The sequence below is a fragment of the Vombatus ursinus genome, unplaced genomic scaffold (assembly GCF_900497805.2).
Source record: "Vombatus ursinus unplaced genomic scaffold, bare-nosed wombat genome assembly UNPS02014784.1, whole genome shotgun sequence".
NCBI lineage: Eukaryota > Metazoa > Chordata > Mammalia > Diprotodontia > Vombatidae > Vombatus > Vombatus ursinus.
This window is the reverse complement of record NW_020954562.1, coordinates 29020142-29034929: the sequence shown is the minus strand read 5'-3', so window position 1 is coordinate 29034929 and position 14788 is coordinate 29020142. Positions and strand designations below refer to the sequence as shown.

Below are 14788 nucleotides of genomic sequence, written 5' to 3'. Positions count from 1 at the left end.
GCAAATAGATATAGTATAGAGGGTAAAAAGTAGGCTTTAAAGTCAGGAGACTTGGGTTAAATTCTTCCCTTAGGTACAATATTGGCTGTGTCATTTAAGCCTGCAGTGACCTCCTAGCAATTTTCTAAGACTATTAGTTACAGACTAGTTGCTGATGTGCCTCCATCGAGAAAATCACAGGTCTAGGCCAAAAAAAATTTTTTTTTCTGGTACATATCATAAGTACTCTTACAAGATTATTTGGGAAAATCCTTATTATATTAAAAAAAATGGAATCTTCTAAAACATCAAAGTGTTTAGTTTGATATTACTTGTTCATCTGTCTTGACCAGGTGAGTAGCCATAGTAAAAGAGAGACGGGCAGGACCAAGTTTACCTGTGCTTCCATCAAAACCTCCGACCGCGTACAACAAGCCATTTAACACAGCAGCTCCTAGTGTGCTCCTCCGGTCTCGCATGTTAGCGACGCTGGTCCACTGATCTTTAATTGGATCATAGGAATCAACAGTTCGAACTCTTAATGAGCCATTGAAACCGCCCACAGCAAAAACGAGGCCAGCCATGTAAACCATACCTGTTGCAGGAACACATCCATGAGAACTACATCATGCTCAACGTACCACCACTGACTGAAGACTGGTTTGTGACCCACTAAATGATCCTGGTTTGTACTTGATACCCAATGGCTGATACCCTGGCTGAACATGTCTGGAGAATTACTGCTCACCTGCATGCTTAGATAATTATTGAATTTTTATTCTTTTCTGTGTTTAATACAAGATACAAAATATTATGGTGTGGATTTCAGGCACCATTTGATTAATGTGGCTTTTTCAAGAACGTGTATAGACTTAAATTATCTCTTAATACTCTGTTTTTCCACCTATTTGAAGCTGAATTATCTCTTCTTCAATTTTTCTATTCTGAACCTCTTGTAGGTTTCATAGTGATTTTTTAAATTAAATTTGTATTACATGCCTTCATGAATCATGGGTAGAAGCTCAGGAACAAGCAGGGAATGTGCTCAGAGATGGCATGTCTATACCACACAGTGCTACTACCCTGATTTTCCTAAAATACCACTTTGATCATGTCATTCTCTTGTTCAAAAGGGCTCCTACCAACAAGAATCTTTTGCTCTACCCAAAGAGTTTATTTATGGTATGATAAACATTTACTAAGCACTTACTATGTAATAGGCACTGTGCTAAGCACTAGGAATACAATTAATAAAAACACAGTCCCTTCCCTCAAGGAGCTTACAATCTAACCCTATCCATAAAGTCTTCCTTGACCATTTCAGTGTGAAGTGACCTCTCTCTTGATAGAATTGTTGCTAACACAATTTATTTGCAATTAACCATGTCTTATGATGCTTTTTCTACTGTCTTAAATAATTATTTAAATCTTTTATTGTTATTTAGCTTTCAGATATTTATATCTTCTTTCCTAAACAGATTTCATACTTCTAGTGGACCAGGACTTAAGATATCATTCATTTATTCTACAAACATTTCATTGCCTACAGTGTGATATCATGCGCTAGGCACTAGGAGAGAGAAAGAAATTAAAGATATGATCCCTACCCTCAAGGAACTTAAATTTTTATTTTGTAACAGGGGTAATGGCCTAATAAAGTACTGAGGGGTAGAGATGAAAGGTTACAATGAAAATGAAGATAGGTTTAGGAGTGGTAAGGCATAGAGAGGTAAGGAATCATAGTTTCCAGTGAGATTAAGGAATGTCATAATTTTTTATTGAAGTACAACACTTGTGAGTAATGGCAAAATCTAGGGTGTGATAAATGCATTGTTTGTCTTAAAAGTGGGCATTTACTAGATATTGGTTTAATTTAAAGGATTTCAGGGCTGGGATGAACTAAGCACTATAGTTGAGTACAAAAGTTACAGCAATCAATTAATAAATATTTATGAAGAACCTATCATGTACCAGGCACTGGGGATATAAGTAAAAAGAACGAAACAATTTTTACATGCAAGGAATTAACATTCTATTAAGGGGGCCAATAAATATAGCATAAATATAAGGAATAAATGCAAAGATATTTTTATTGTTGCTCTTCAGTAGTGTCCTACTCTTCATGACTCCATGTGGAGTCCATTTTCTTAGCACAGATATTGGAGTAGTTTGCCATTTCCTTCTCCAACTCATTTTACAGATGAGGAAAGTGAGGCAAATAGGGTTAACCAACTTGTCCAGAGTCACACAGCTAGTAAGTGTCTGAGGCCAGATGTGAACTCAAGAAGATGAGTCTTCCTGACTTCAGGCCTGCACTCTAAACACTGTGCAACTTGAAGGTATTTTAAAAAGCTATAAAAACCCAAGATCTCTGCCTGAGGTCCTTACCTTCCCCTCAAACTTCCTGTTCAGGGATGCCTAGTTAGTCATTATATCTGTGCCTCTAACTTACAGTGCATTCAGTCCACTGAGGACTGAAACTGAAGACTGAAAAGTAATACAGCATATGCCCATTATAACACATACACTCATGTACACAAATGGAATCATGCCTTCCCAAACCCATTAATACATACTATCAAAGCCTAATCTAAATGTATTTTTGGCTGGAATGCCAACAGTATAAAAACATTGAAATTCACTTCACTGTGGAGGACATGAATCCCTAAAGTTCTGTATACACATTTACTATTCGTGGATATGGGAGGCAAATTTTACAAACCCCTATCACTGTTGTCTTCTCTGAAGTTGTACGCTACAAGAAAGCAAGGGAAGTGACTGGGGTCAAACTGACTCTGGGCAAGTTGCTTAACCCTATTTGCCTCACTTTCCTCATCTGTAAACCTGGCTAAGTGTCCCTACCCCATGAATTCCCAAATCGTGTAGTAAGAGTAATTATATCCTATTATTTGACCCATCCCTCACTATCTTCCTCACCTTACTCCAGATGGCACTTAGGATGTATGGAAAGAGGGAGCAAAGAAGGGAAGAAGACAGCAAACTGTTGGGACAGTTAGGTCTGCAGTGGACAGAATACAGGCTCTGGAGTCAGAAGGACCTGAGTTCAAACCCGGCCTCAGACACTTACTAGCTGTGTGACCCTGGGCAAGTCACTTAACCCTGATTAACTCAAATAAAAAAAAAAGACAGGAAACTGTTAAAAAAGAAAAAAGAATTGTAGTAGACACAACTGTACACTGCAAAGTGCAGTCTACAAAGAGTTAAGATTTGGTCAACAAACAATTTTAACACAAGTTTTTCTATTGGAGAGTCTTTTCTTTCTATAATGGCAGTGAGTTCCAAATCCCTTGGACTCAATCAGCTTTCCACAGCAGAGGATGAACACAGCACAATGACCCTTACCTGCTCGACATCGCCTTGAAGGCAACTCAGCAACCTGATGCCATCGCTCTTCCTTGAAGTCATAGCACTCCACGCTTCGAATAGCTTTCGGGGCTTGACCACCAACCACCACCATCAACTAGAAGGGGACAACCATGAAAGCAACTATTCACAATCATCTACTCACAGATTTTTAAATGTCCTGCACAAGGTTTGAGGTAGAGAGTGCTAAGATAATGAGGGTGGAATGAAGTTGAGAAGGGGAAAGGGGTGAGGAGGGAAATACCTTCTAAATCAATATTTAATAAACATCAACTTGGAGGGGGAGGAATATCAGGGTTAAAAGCCTACTGTCTAGCACATTTAGTAAAGAATTTCAGAAACTGTGATAAGTTTCTGATCCTTCAAGCAAAAGCAGGATTTAAGCCAAGAAAAGCAAACAAACCATCAGCATGTAGTCAACCCTGACAAGTATTCATGTGGTACCCTAAGTGGATTCTAATTTCCCAAGGATTGGAGGATTGGTACTCTAATGTCTAAATCAGAAGATGAATGTGAGATCAATAGGTCTGCGCTACAGCAGGGAGGTGAAAGGTCAAGCAGAGGAAAGGAAAGGAAAAACAGGGAAAAGGGAGGGGAAATTAAAAAACAAACAACTAGATAAAGCATAAAATGAGAGTTCACAAGAGAACTTCCATAATGAATCCCAACTAGTAGAGAGACCTTTTATGTTCCCATAAGACAAAGGATAGAGATTTTTAGGAAGAATGATGACCACGGGCACAGTAGTCTATTCTCTGAGTCTATATGGGGGCATCAAACATATTCAATCCTATTCAAGCAAGTATTCATTGGTAACCAGAATTTACTTTGTATTATTCTAGGCTCTGAGTTGGGGGACAGCAATAAAATATAAAAGACTTGGTCCGTGTCTTCAGGCTGATTATAAATCACAAGATACACATGTGAAACAATTAATGAATAATATAAGACAATATATAATCAACATGTGCTATGGGAAATCAGGGAAAGACAGAAAGGCTTTCTAGAAGCCTATGCCCTGAAGAGAGGGGTTTTGTATAGGTCCAGTTCTTATCAGATTTGAAAACAAATTGGTTTTCATTTTACAGAGATGTATATGTATTTTCTGATGACTCTTGAGAAACAAAAATGCCAAGAGAGAAACCTTAACATCAGCTCTGTCATTGCAGAGAATGACAAGCAGCTTGGGGAAAACAGGACAAAAGGAACAAAATAAAGAAAAACTGAGGGATACAGAGTCACACATAGAGCAAAGTCAGAACACTGACAATATTTTTTGAGTGCCTACCATTGTACTCAAGATTATGGGAAGATAAGGGAGAAGCAGAAGACAACTTTCCTAAGGAAAAAAAAGGACCTACTTATCATAGATCTCTAATAAGATGAATGAAAATGAGTTATTTCTGCAAGTCAGAATCTAGACAGAAGAAGGAAACTTTAAAGTCCTTGAAGAAAAAAGTGAAAGACAGTTAAAGTATAAAAAATGTTTAGGTCCTACTATTCTGCTAGCACTGTGTGCAAATGAACAGAATAAGACCAAGTTGTGTGTCCCTCAAAATGTGAGAGATGAGTTTTCTGAAATTACAGAATGCTACTCAATTGTATTATCAACTGTGAATTGTGGTATTACATATCATTTGGAGTTCAAATATATGCCTGCCAGGCAGTTTAAGTTGAAAGGTACAGATATACTATTAGCATATGCTTGTTACAGATGAATAAAATCTTTAGGAAATAAATCCAGACATGCATAAAAATGTCAATGATAATATGTTAATTTATTTTACTTCTCATAAAAAGGGGGTAGGGAGAGAAAAGGAGGGGAAAAGTCAATATTTTCATCTATTAAGGACAGTAAAGTGGTAGTACTATTTTACATACTCACATATTTATATGATGCAGGAGAGATACTAAAAGCATGATGATCTGTGAGTCAAAATATACAGCAATAACGAGATTAGAGAAAATAACTTTGGGGAAAGAATGAGGGCACTGATAATTGCTTGAGGTGAGGAGTTTGTGCTAAAAATTCATTCTAATGCCACCAACAAATAGTTGTTAGAAACTCTGAAGCTCTAAGCTTTCAAAATTTCACAGGATCACAGTTTTAAGAATACTATACAAATGGCTGGAGGGAAAAAAGGAAACTAGAAATGCAGCAACTAAAAGGCATGTAAAAATGGGATGATATTTTGAACAAAATGTGGCTTTTAAAAAGCCACCGATGAAACAAACTTGATAGAAGGTTAAGTCAGAATTTAAGACCTTTCAGGTGTCTGTCTTAGACTGTCTGAAAGTAATTTAACTATTCTGAACTTCCATTTTTCATCTCTTGAAGACCAAGAATTAATTAGCATTTATACAGTGCTTTAAGATTTTGCAAAGCACTTTAGAAATATTATCTCATTTGATCCTCAAAACAATGGTGGGAAATAGGTTCTATCATTATCCCGAGTTAACAGATGAAGAAAGCGGCAGACAGAGTTTAAGTGACTTGCTCAGGGTCACTTCACTAGTAATCTCTGAGACTGGATTTGAACACATGTCTCCGTGATAACAGTCCAGAGCTCTATCCACTGTATTTTCCTTCCCTTTTACATCTTTAGTAACAATTTCAGCAACTCCAGCAGATAAAAAAATGTAAAGAAATACAGCAATAAAATGTATCTTTATTTGTAAGAATATTTATAAGTCCTAGATAGGTAGGGGATTCAAAATAGGGCAGTAAAAAGCATGGAATATATTAAAATGCTGAAAGTAAAGGAAAACGCAACACCTAAAACAACCTCAGGGTTTCTGGGTGAAGATAAAAAAAAAAACCAACAACAAACCAGAAAACAAAAACTAAGGTCTGAGATAAGTGAAAGCACTCATTCAAATTAATGTGGTGGGCCCACGGCAAAATACAAAAACCTCAAACAGCTATGAAAACAATAAGACTCAGGGTACCAAGTGTAAGGTAGAATCACCTTTAAGAAGAACCCTGAAATATATTTCACCAGGAGAATTCTTGTTCTTGGGCACTGACTCATTACCATCATTATCTTCAACGTTATCACCACCAAGTGTGGGAAATGCTGGCAGATTTTTTGTGTTTAAAGACGTTGCTTATGTTTAAGACTACCCTCAAGATGATAATCTGGGCTCCTTATGGGGGACAAATTCTCAAGATGGGCTCTGATACACATATACAAGAATTGAGCATGGAGCAGGTTCCTGAAAAACAGATAGAAAAACATGCCTGTCCAAAAGCAGGAAACTCCAAGCAGGTATCTTTGCTTACAAAAATGTCAGACCAAGATTGAGATTAGGAGCTGGGATCCCCAAACAGGAGAAGAAACAGCACCTGGAGTAGAGAAAACCTCCACAGCTCCTTACAGTGGACTACAAGAATATTCTCCATTGAGTTCATTAAAGTGAAAATGAAGGAATTAAGAAATCTGTTAGTTGGGGCAGCTAGGTGGCACAGTGGACAGAGCACTGGCCCTGGAGTCAGGAGGACCTGAGTTCAAATGCGGCCTCAGACACATAACATTCACTAGCTGTGTGACTCTGGGCAAGTCACTTAACCCCAACTGCCTCACCAAAACAAAACAAAACAAAAAAAGAAATCCGTTAGCCCAGTGGATCCCAGATGAACAATCAAAGATTACACATACCCTGAGCAACTCAGAAATGTGACACCAGATGACCCAGGCTATTTAAATAGAGAAAGAGAGAACAGGAGAGGAAGGGGGGAGACAGGGGATGAGGAGAGAGGGGAATGGAAAGAAAGAGTGAGAGAAAAAACAACAGACTGCTCAAATATTTGGCAAATCTCTTCCAAGTACTATTCAAAGAACTCTGGGAACGACAAAGATAGGCTAGAAATGAGCTGTGAATGGAACAATACAGAATTCACTTGTAAAGGCCTTTAGATAAAACTACAGCCAGTAACAATGAATTAAGTGCCAAAAAAGGGGTCAAGGAGGGTCTTTTCCAATAGACAATGAAAACTGCTAGTGATAGAACAAACCTAGTTAAAGAGGTAGGTGGGGAGGAAGGTATGAAAGGAAGGCTAAATTTAAATTGGCCAAGAAATGGAATTTTTTTTTAATTTGGTTTTTGTAAGAATTTCTTAAAAAGTAAATAATATAAACGCAATGAACACTTGCAAGGTTAGCTACTTAAAAAAAAGCAGGTAAGGGAATATTTGGAAAAGGTGAACAGTTATAAAATTAGCAGACTCAGATTGCATGCATACTAAGATATTAAGGGACTAGCAAATGTACTTACTGAGCCCACTTAGAATAATTTTTGTATATAATCTTGGAGAACTGAGGAGAGATCAGAAAATTTGAAACAGGCGAACACTTATTTTTAACAACAGAGGAGGAAGTGAATGCCTTGAAACTGCCTTGTGGTAAGAATGCTACTTTTTTGTGGTCTAGATGTGTAATCACATTAGTGTCAGGAATTCATCTAAGCACTAAGAGGTTAAGTGTAAATTAGAAATAAAACTTGAACCCAGATCTTCTTGACTTTGAAACTTGTCTGTAATCCACTACATCCCTTTTTATACATTTTAAAATTTATATTTGTTTTTATATTCCTTGCTACTTATTAAAAATGAGAATAAATATTTCAAAGAGGAGAAAATCCTGCCAACCTCTAGGGGGCAACAGAATTATAAATAATAGGGAGCAGGGGTATTTTTTTTTTTAAAGCATGCCCAATACAACTGCATGTGATACTAAAACCCATCAGTCAAATCAACTAGCGACTTCTTTTTGTTTTAGAAACATCCTCATACGCACTGAAACACTATTCAAACTGAAGTGTGTTAGTGGGCTGGAATTTATAAAAGAATTAACCAGGGGCTGATGCTGAAGTCCATTTCTAATTTAAAATATTTATTAACTCTCTAGAAAGATAAGTAAATAGCACATTGGCAAAATCATCAAATGATTCTAAGTTCAGAGCTGTTAACATTGGGGAAGACAGAAAAATAATATCAATATAGACTCTTAGGAGCTAAAGATATGGGCAAAACTACCCCCATGAAATTCAATTTGGAAAGAAGGAAAATGAAAACACTGGAGAGAAAACATCCAAAATACTGAATTTACTGAGAAAATGATACTGGAGGGGGAGTTATGATCACACACACACACGAGAATAATGGACAAAATAGTAACTCATATTTCTTAATGCAAGATGGGTGTGTACATGCAAAAAAAAAAAAAAAAAAAAAAAGGTCATAAAAGGGAACAGCGGATCAGAGTTTATCCTCTACATGTCCTAGTGAGGTCATCTCCAAGACGTGCTCCAAAAGGTAGGGTCTTGAGTATTGTAAAGATTCAGACGGAGTGAAGAGAATCTCACATGGAAAAACAAAACTGAAAGGGGGTTTGTTTATGAGGAAAACCAAGGCAGTAAAATATGAACAGTTTTGTTAAGGAGGAAATGAAAGAGGACAACATAGTATCACAGATTTAAAGCTAAAAGTACCCTTGGAGTTCATCTACTTCAACTCCTTCAATTTACAAATGAGGAAACTGAGAGCCAGAGAAGAAGAGGGAGAAGAGAAGTTGCCCAAGGTCACAGAGAGCAAGGCGGTGGAGCAGGGATTCAAATCCAATGTGAATTGATGTTAAATTTATGAAATGTCTAAGAATCAGGAAAGGTGGGAGGAAAGGTAAATGAATTGATTAAAAACAAGGGGAAATCTGTCCCAACAATTTAGAAAACCAAAACAACTTTTTAAAAAAATTGGTCTATCTGATATTTATAGGGGGTGAGACATCTGACAAGGCATCACTGGGAATAATTTTTCATGCGTAAGGGAGGAATCAAATAATCTTCTATAGTTCTGGTGTGAAATAAAGGTTTTTCACCTTGGCATCTGTGAACTTGTATTTTTAAAAAATATCTCATGAGAACTGAATTTCAATATAATTGCTTTCCTTTGTAATTTACTTTGTGCATTTAAAAACATAATTCTGAGAAGGGGTCCCTCATAAGTTTAATCAGACCGTTAAAGCGGTCCATGATACCTCCAAAGTTAAGATCTCTTCTGCTGTGAAATAACTCTGAAATCTAGTCTTCCATTTTAATAAAATATCTAATTTATAGGAAGGCCTTTTCCTCCTGATTCTACAATTAGATTATTAAACTCGCCTTGGACTGAATAAAATTCTGAAGTGACCAAATGCATTTGTCGTTTGGGCATGAGAAGTGTTTGGTAATTTATGGGAAGAAAAACACAAAATCTGAAAAACCTTAATTCCAGGGAATTCTTATCCACATGATCTACAAGGAAATATTTGTCTGTAATTATTATATAACAATTATAGACCCACACACATATTTTAAGGAAGCCAAAGAACCCTAGAAAGAAGGTGTGATATACTTATAGATAGTACACTGTAGGAGGTGAAGTGGATGGTGCTTAGCACAGTCCTTGGCACATAGCAGGTGCTTAATAAATGTTTATTAATTGAACCACTGGATAAAGCACTTGGTCTGGAGTCAGAAAGACCTGAGTTCAAATTCGGACTCAGACACTCCCTAACTGTGTAACAAGTCACTTAAACTGTTTGCCTCAGTTTCTTCAACTTTAAATAGGGGTCATAGGAGCCCCTATCTCCCAGGGTTGTTATGAGGATAAATGAGATAATAACTGTAAGGTGCTTAGCAAAGTGCCCAACACATAATAGGTGCTATAAAAACGTTGGCTATCGTCACACAGAAATCTTGTCTACATGATAGGGCAAGAGAGGAGCACTAGGCATGGCATCTCTTACTTTGGGCAGGCTCATGGGCGTCCGCAGCCGAGTTCGGGCACTCTTCATCAGTGTCCGCTGCGCAGAGGGCAGCAGGTGGTACTTCATGGCTTCAATGAGGTAATCTTTGCAGGCGCTGCTGTTCTTTACTAGGGTTTCCTCTTCCACTCTCTACAAAAAAAGACACAAGTTGGCATGCTCCATTAGAGAAGGGGGAGCAAGGAGTGGGAGGCAGGAACCCTCCAAATGCAACAAAAGATTACATATTCCAAGGAAACGTCAATGGGAAGAAAATGCAGCTGAGAAAGCAGGAGAGGAAAGTTTAAGAAGTTGTTTCAAAACTGTTGAGCTAAAGGGCCTGATGAGGAAAAGACATGGAGGCAGAGAGGGAGTAGTGTGCTTGCCAGTGTTTAATAACCACTTCTCTTCAAGGAAAAAATATATACATGACACATTTTTAAGTTTAATCTGAATTACTAACATTTCCTTCATCACTTTCTTAAATGTAGACAATCCACAAAACAGTATCAAGGCCTGATTCGTAGCATTTGTTGATTTCCAACGTGTAAATGTTCACACTAACAATGTAACAATGGGCTCTCAAGCTGGTACAAGTTGGAATGGAGGTAAAAAAAAAAAGGGAAAAAGAGGACAAGGAATAATGTTGTGTGAATGCTGAAGGAAGCATCACTTCCATATTAATTTTAAAGTGAAGCCAAATAGTAAGAAGAACAAAGTCCCTGACTATGGCAAGAAGGCTAGGGTTTGGTCATAGAAATCACATGTGAAGCATACACAATAAATCATCCAAAAAAAGTTTTAAAAATATTTTAAAACATTTTCCCCATTATAGGTAATAGTGTCCCTTGCTATAATTAACTTTAGAATCAGGCAAATCTTTAAAAATTAAAAGAAATTACATTTTGCATGAGATACTGAAACCACAACCACCCTCATCACCTCTTGCCTTCTATTACAATAACCTTCTCACTTTCTGGCCGCCTACACTCTGGCCCAGAACCTGCGGCCTCGAGGCCACAATATGGCCCTCCAGGTCCTTGGGTATGGCCTGCTGACTGAGTCCAAGTTTTATAGAACAAATCCTTTTATTAAGGGGATTGTTCTGTGAAGTTTGGATTCAGTCAAAGAGCTGCACTTGAGGATCTAGAAGGCCATATACGGCCTCGAGGACACAGGGTCCCCACCCCTGCTAGGTCTGGCCCATCCACGGATCCCTTCCAAAGAGACCCAGGATTCTGTCTCTGCGCTTTGGTGGGTGAGCTTTTGCCTTATCTCACTTGGAATTAGGATTCACTGTCACACCTCCATCATTTCCAAATGGTGATGGCTCATGCAAACTCACACCTTTTCTATCTTCCCTTTATATGCTGTCATACCCCCATTAGAATTAGAAATTCCCTGAGGGCAAGGATTAACTTAGTTGCTTATATCTGAACTCTAGTGCTTAGCACAAAAGCCTGAACATTTAATAAAAGCTTTTTTGATTATGTGTCAGTGATTAAATCATGGTGCATATGAGAACATATGTGTGTCTGAGAACATAGAAAACATAGCTTCAGATTTGTTCTCTCTAGTGAGCTGAAATTAATATGAATTAATCAATGACTCTGATTAAAGAAATTAAAAAGAATTTTTAAGTATGTTGCGTAACCAAGAAAGGACAAAGTTTTCAATTTTGTATAGTGTAATTACTTTATTCAGAGTAAATTATGTTTTCTCAGCTAGAAATTACTGATATAATTATATATACAACAGTTATAAATAATTATATTTCATAGTAATTTTAATTAACACTGGCCTCAATTTATTTCTTTAAGGGATAGACATCCCTTTGAAGAGTTCCATTTCCATAGCCAAAATTAGGAGCCTGTTAAAAGCAAATAAAACAAGACTACACCAGTAATGCAGTGTTCGTTTCATAGGAAATACAACTACCCAAACCAGAAGTGCCAAGAGCAAGTAGGGGGCTGACGATGGACACAGTAAAATCAGCCCCACATGGATTTAGGGGCTACAAAATGGGTACCTCCTGTTCAGCCTCTGTGATACAATCATGGAGCATCTTGTACCAGGATGCCCTTTGGGCCTGGGACCCAGAGTTATGAGTTTTCTGTTCTGCTTTTGGGCTTGCTTACCTGAACTAAATATTCCCGGGGAAGCAAAGGTAGCCGCACATGCTCCATCAGTCGGGCCATCAGCTCCTGTCTTACATCTTTGTCATGGTTTACCCAAGCAATTACAGCTTCAAATACCTTCCAGAAAACAGAGAGGAAAGGAAAAATTCAATCATGACTACCAGGTAAAATAAGTAGGCTGTTTACTACACATGGAAAATCACTGGACCTGTGATTCATTAATAAAGAGAACACCAGGATGAGAAAATTTGCTCTTCCAAAGTGATTTTCCTTATATGGAGGACTGACCATGTCATTCCCCTACTCAATAACCTTCAATGGCTCCCTATTATCTCCAAGATCAAAAGTAAAATCATCCCTTTGGTATTTAAAGCCCTTTACAACCTGGCCTCTTCCTACCTAGTGAATGACTGCTGACTGAGGAGGCAGACAGAACACCTTCTCTACAACTTACAGTCTCATAGAATTGCCTAGAACACTTAAAGGTTAAGTGACTTGTCCATGGTCTCAAAACCAGAATGTGTCTGAGGTAGCACTTGAACCCAGGTCTTCCTGGCATCAAGGCCACCTATCTGTCCACTATGCAACATTGCCTGGGGCGAAATAATTCAGACTGCATCATATAAATAGCCAGAGCTTACCTATTAAATGATACTCACCAAATTCAGGTTTTTAATGTGCCTCACAACTCCATTTCCTCTCATTATTTTGGACATTAGGAATGATGACAGAATTTTACCAAGTATATGATATAACCTTCTCAAACTTGAGGAGCACCAACAATGACTCAGTGAAGTATGATTTATTTCATTTCAAATCATCTTTTATAGGCTGAACTCGGTTCTGTTTATCTAATCTAAATTTCATCTTCCTTTAATAGAAGGATAATCAGGTTCCCAAAGTAATATGGAAAAATAACATTCTCAGACCCTTATAATAAACCACTTTCATTGTTTCCCTGAAGCCCACACCCCCAGTGTCTTGCCCACCACACCCACATTTCTATAAACTAGAGAAGACCATAGGCCTGGATCACAGGCTCACAGATACTAAACTGCAAAGGACTGTGGAGGCCATTGAGGCCAATGCTTGTACTGTAGTTAAGTAACTTGACAAGGGTCACATAGCTAGTATGTGCATCCTAATATTTTGTTGGAGATTCAAAATATCCTGCAGAATAAGATGAACTCTTCATTGTTACCAGTATTAGGCAGAGGCATTGTAGTTAGAGAGCTGAGTTCAGAGCCAGGAAGAAATGAGTTCAAGTCTCTTAACTTCACAGTATTCTAGGCAACTCTCTAAGGCTATAAGTTGCAAAGAAGATGCCAGCCTTCTTCCTCTGAGAGTTTCTTATATCAGTGAAATCATAGGTTCAATTCCTATTCCTGTTACTCAATCAATCAATCAACAAGTATTTTCTACTTGCCGGCTATGTGCCAGGCTCTGTGCTACGTACTGGAGATAAATACAAAAAATGAAACAATCACTACTTGCATTTACATTCTATTGGGAGAGACAAAGGTTGAATGAGACAGTGAGAGAAAGAGAGATGAGTAGATAGATGGATGGATGAATGGATGGATAGATAGATGGATAAGCAAATGGATGATAGATAGGTAGACAGAGAGATGGAAAGATGGATAGATAGGTAGTTGGATAAATGGATGGATGGGTAGGCAGCTAGGTAGGTGAATGGATAGGATGGACATATGGACAGGTAGGTAGATAGAGAGACAGATAATTGTCTCTTTATACAATATATATCTAGAGGCGGAGCCAAGATGGCGGAGGGAAAGCAGTGACTTGCTTGAGCTCTCCCCCAAACCCTTCCAAATACCTACAAAAAATGGCTCTAAACAAATTCTAAAGCAGCAGAACCCACAAAAAGACAGAGTAAAACAAATTTCCAGTCAAAGACAGCCTGGATGGTTGATCAGAAAGGTATATTGCGCCAGGCGGAGAGAGGAGCGCAGTGCGGCATGGCCACGCAGGTCGCAGCAACCCTGGAACAGGCCTCAGAGGACTGAATCGCGGGCAGCTGTAGCGGTTTCCAGACTTCCCAACCGACAAACGCCAAAGACAACTTAGAAGGTGAGCAGGAAAAGTCTGTGACTGCGGTGAGAGAGAGAAGCTGGGTTTCAGCCACAAGTCCTGAGAGCAGGCTGCAGCTACCTCCTGAGCTTCTGGCTCAGACTGAGGGGGAATCGAGTGGCTGATCAGAGGGGGATTGCAGGGATCTCTCTGCCAGGGCTGAGGCAGGAATCTCTTGCTTTGCCCATGCTTGGATCTGGGTCACAGTTCTGAGGGGCAGTCCTGGGGCAAGGAGGAGTGCTAGTGTGGTGCAGCTTGTTGTGGCAGTGGAGAGGAAACACCTCGCCCCTTATCATACCACCTTGGAAGAAATGAAAATTTACAGGTCCCTAGAAGTAACTCTGAAAATAGCTGTACAAACCCTGAAGCTTGGGACAGCACATTTTCCACATTGGAAGCAGATTCTTACCTTAA

General features: G+C 38.5%; 1 protein-coding gene across 3 annotated transcripts in view; it reads right to left on the bottom strand.

Moving 5' to 3' along the window:
- The window catches only part of KLHL2 (kelch like family member 2), a 139098-nt gene that overhangs the window by 17436 nt on the left and 106874 nt on the right, over nucleotides 1-14788 (bottom strand). For all 3 annotated transcript variants that reach the window (XM_027866963.1, XM_027866964.1, XM_027866966.1), the window contains exons 7-10: nucleotides 12284-12400; nucleotides 10149-10298; nucleotides 3343-3460; nucleotides 377-574 (exon numbers count right to left, since the gene is read on the bottom strand). In XM_027866963.1, the coding sequence (XP_027722764.1) occupies nucleotides 377-574; nucleotides 3343-3460; nucleotides 10149-10298; nucleotides 12284-12400 (583 nt within the window). The remainder of the gene's footprint in view (nucleotides 1-376; nucleotides 575-3342; nucleotides 3461-10148; nucleotides 10299-12283; nucleotides 12401-14788) is intronic.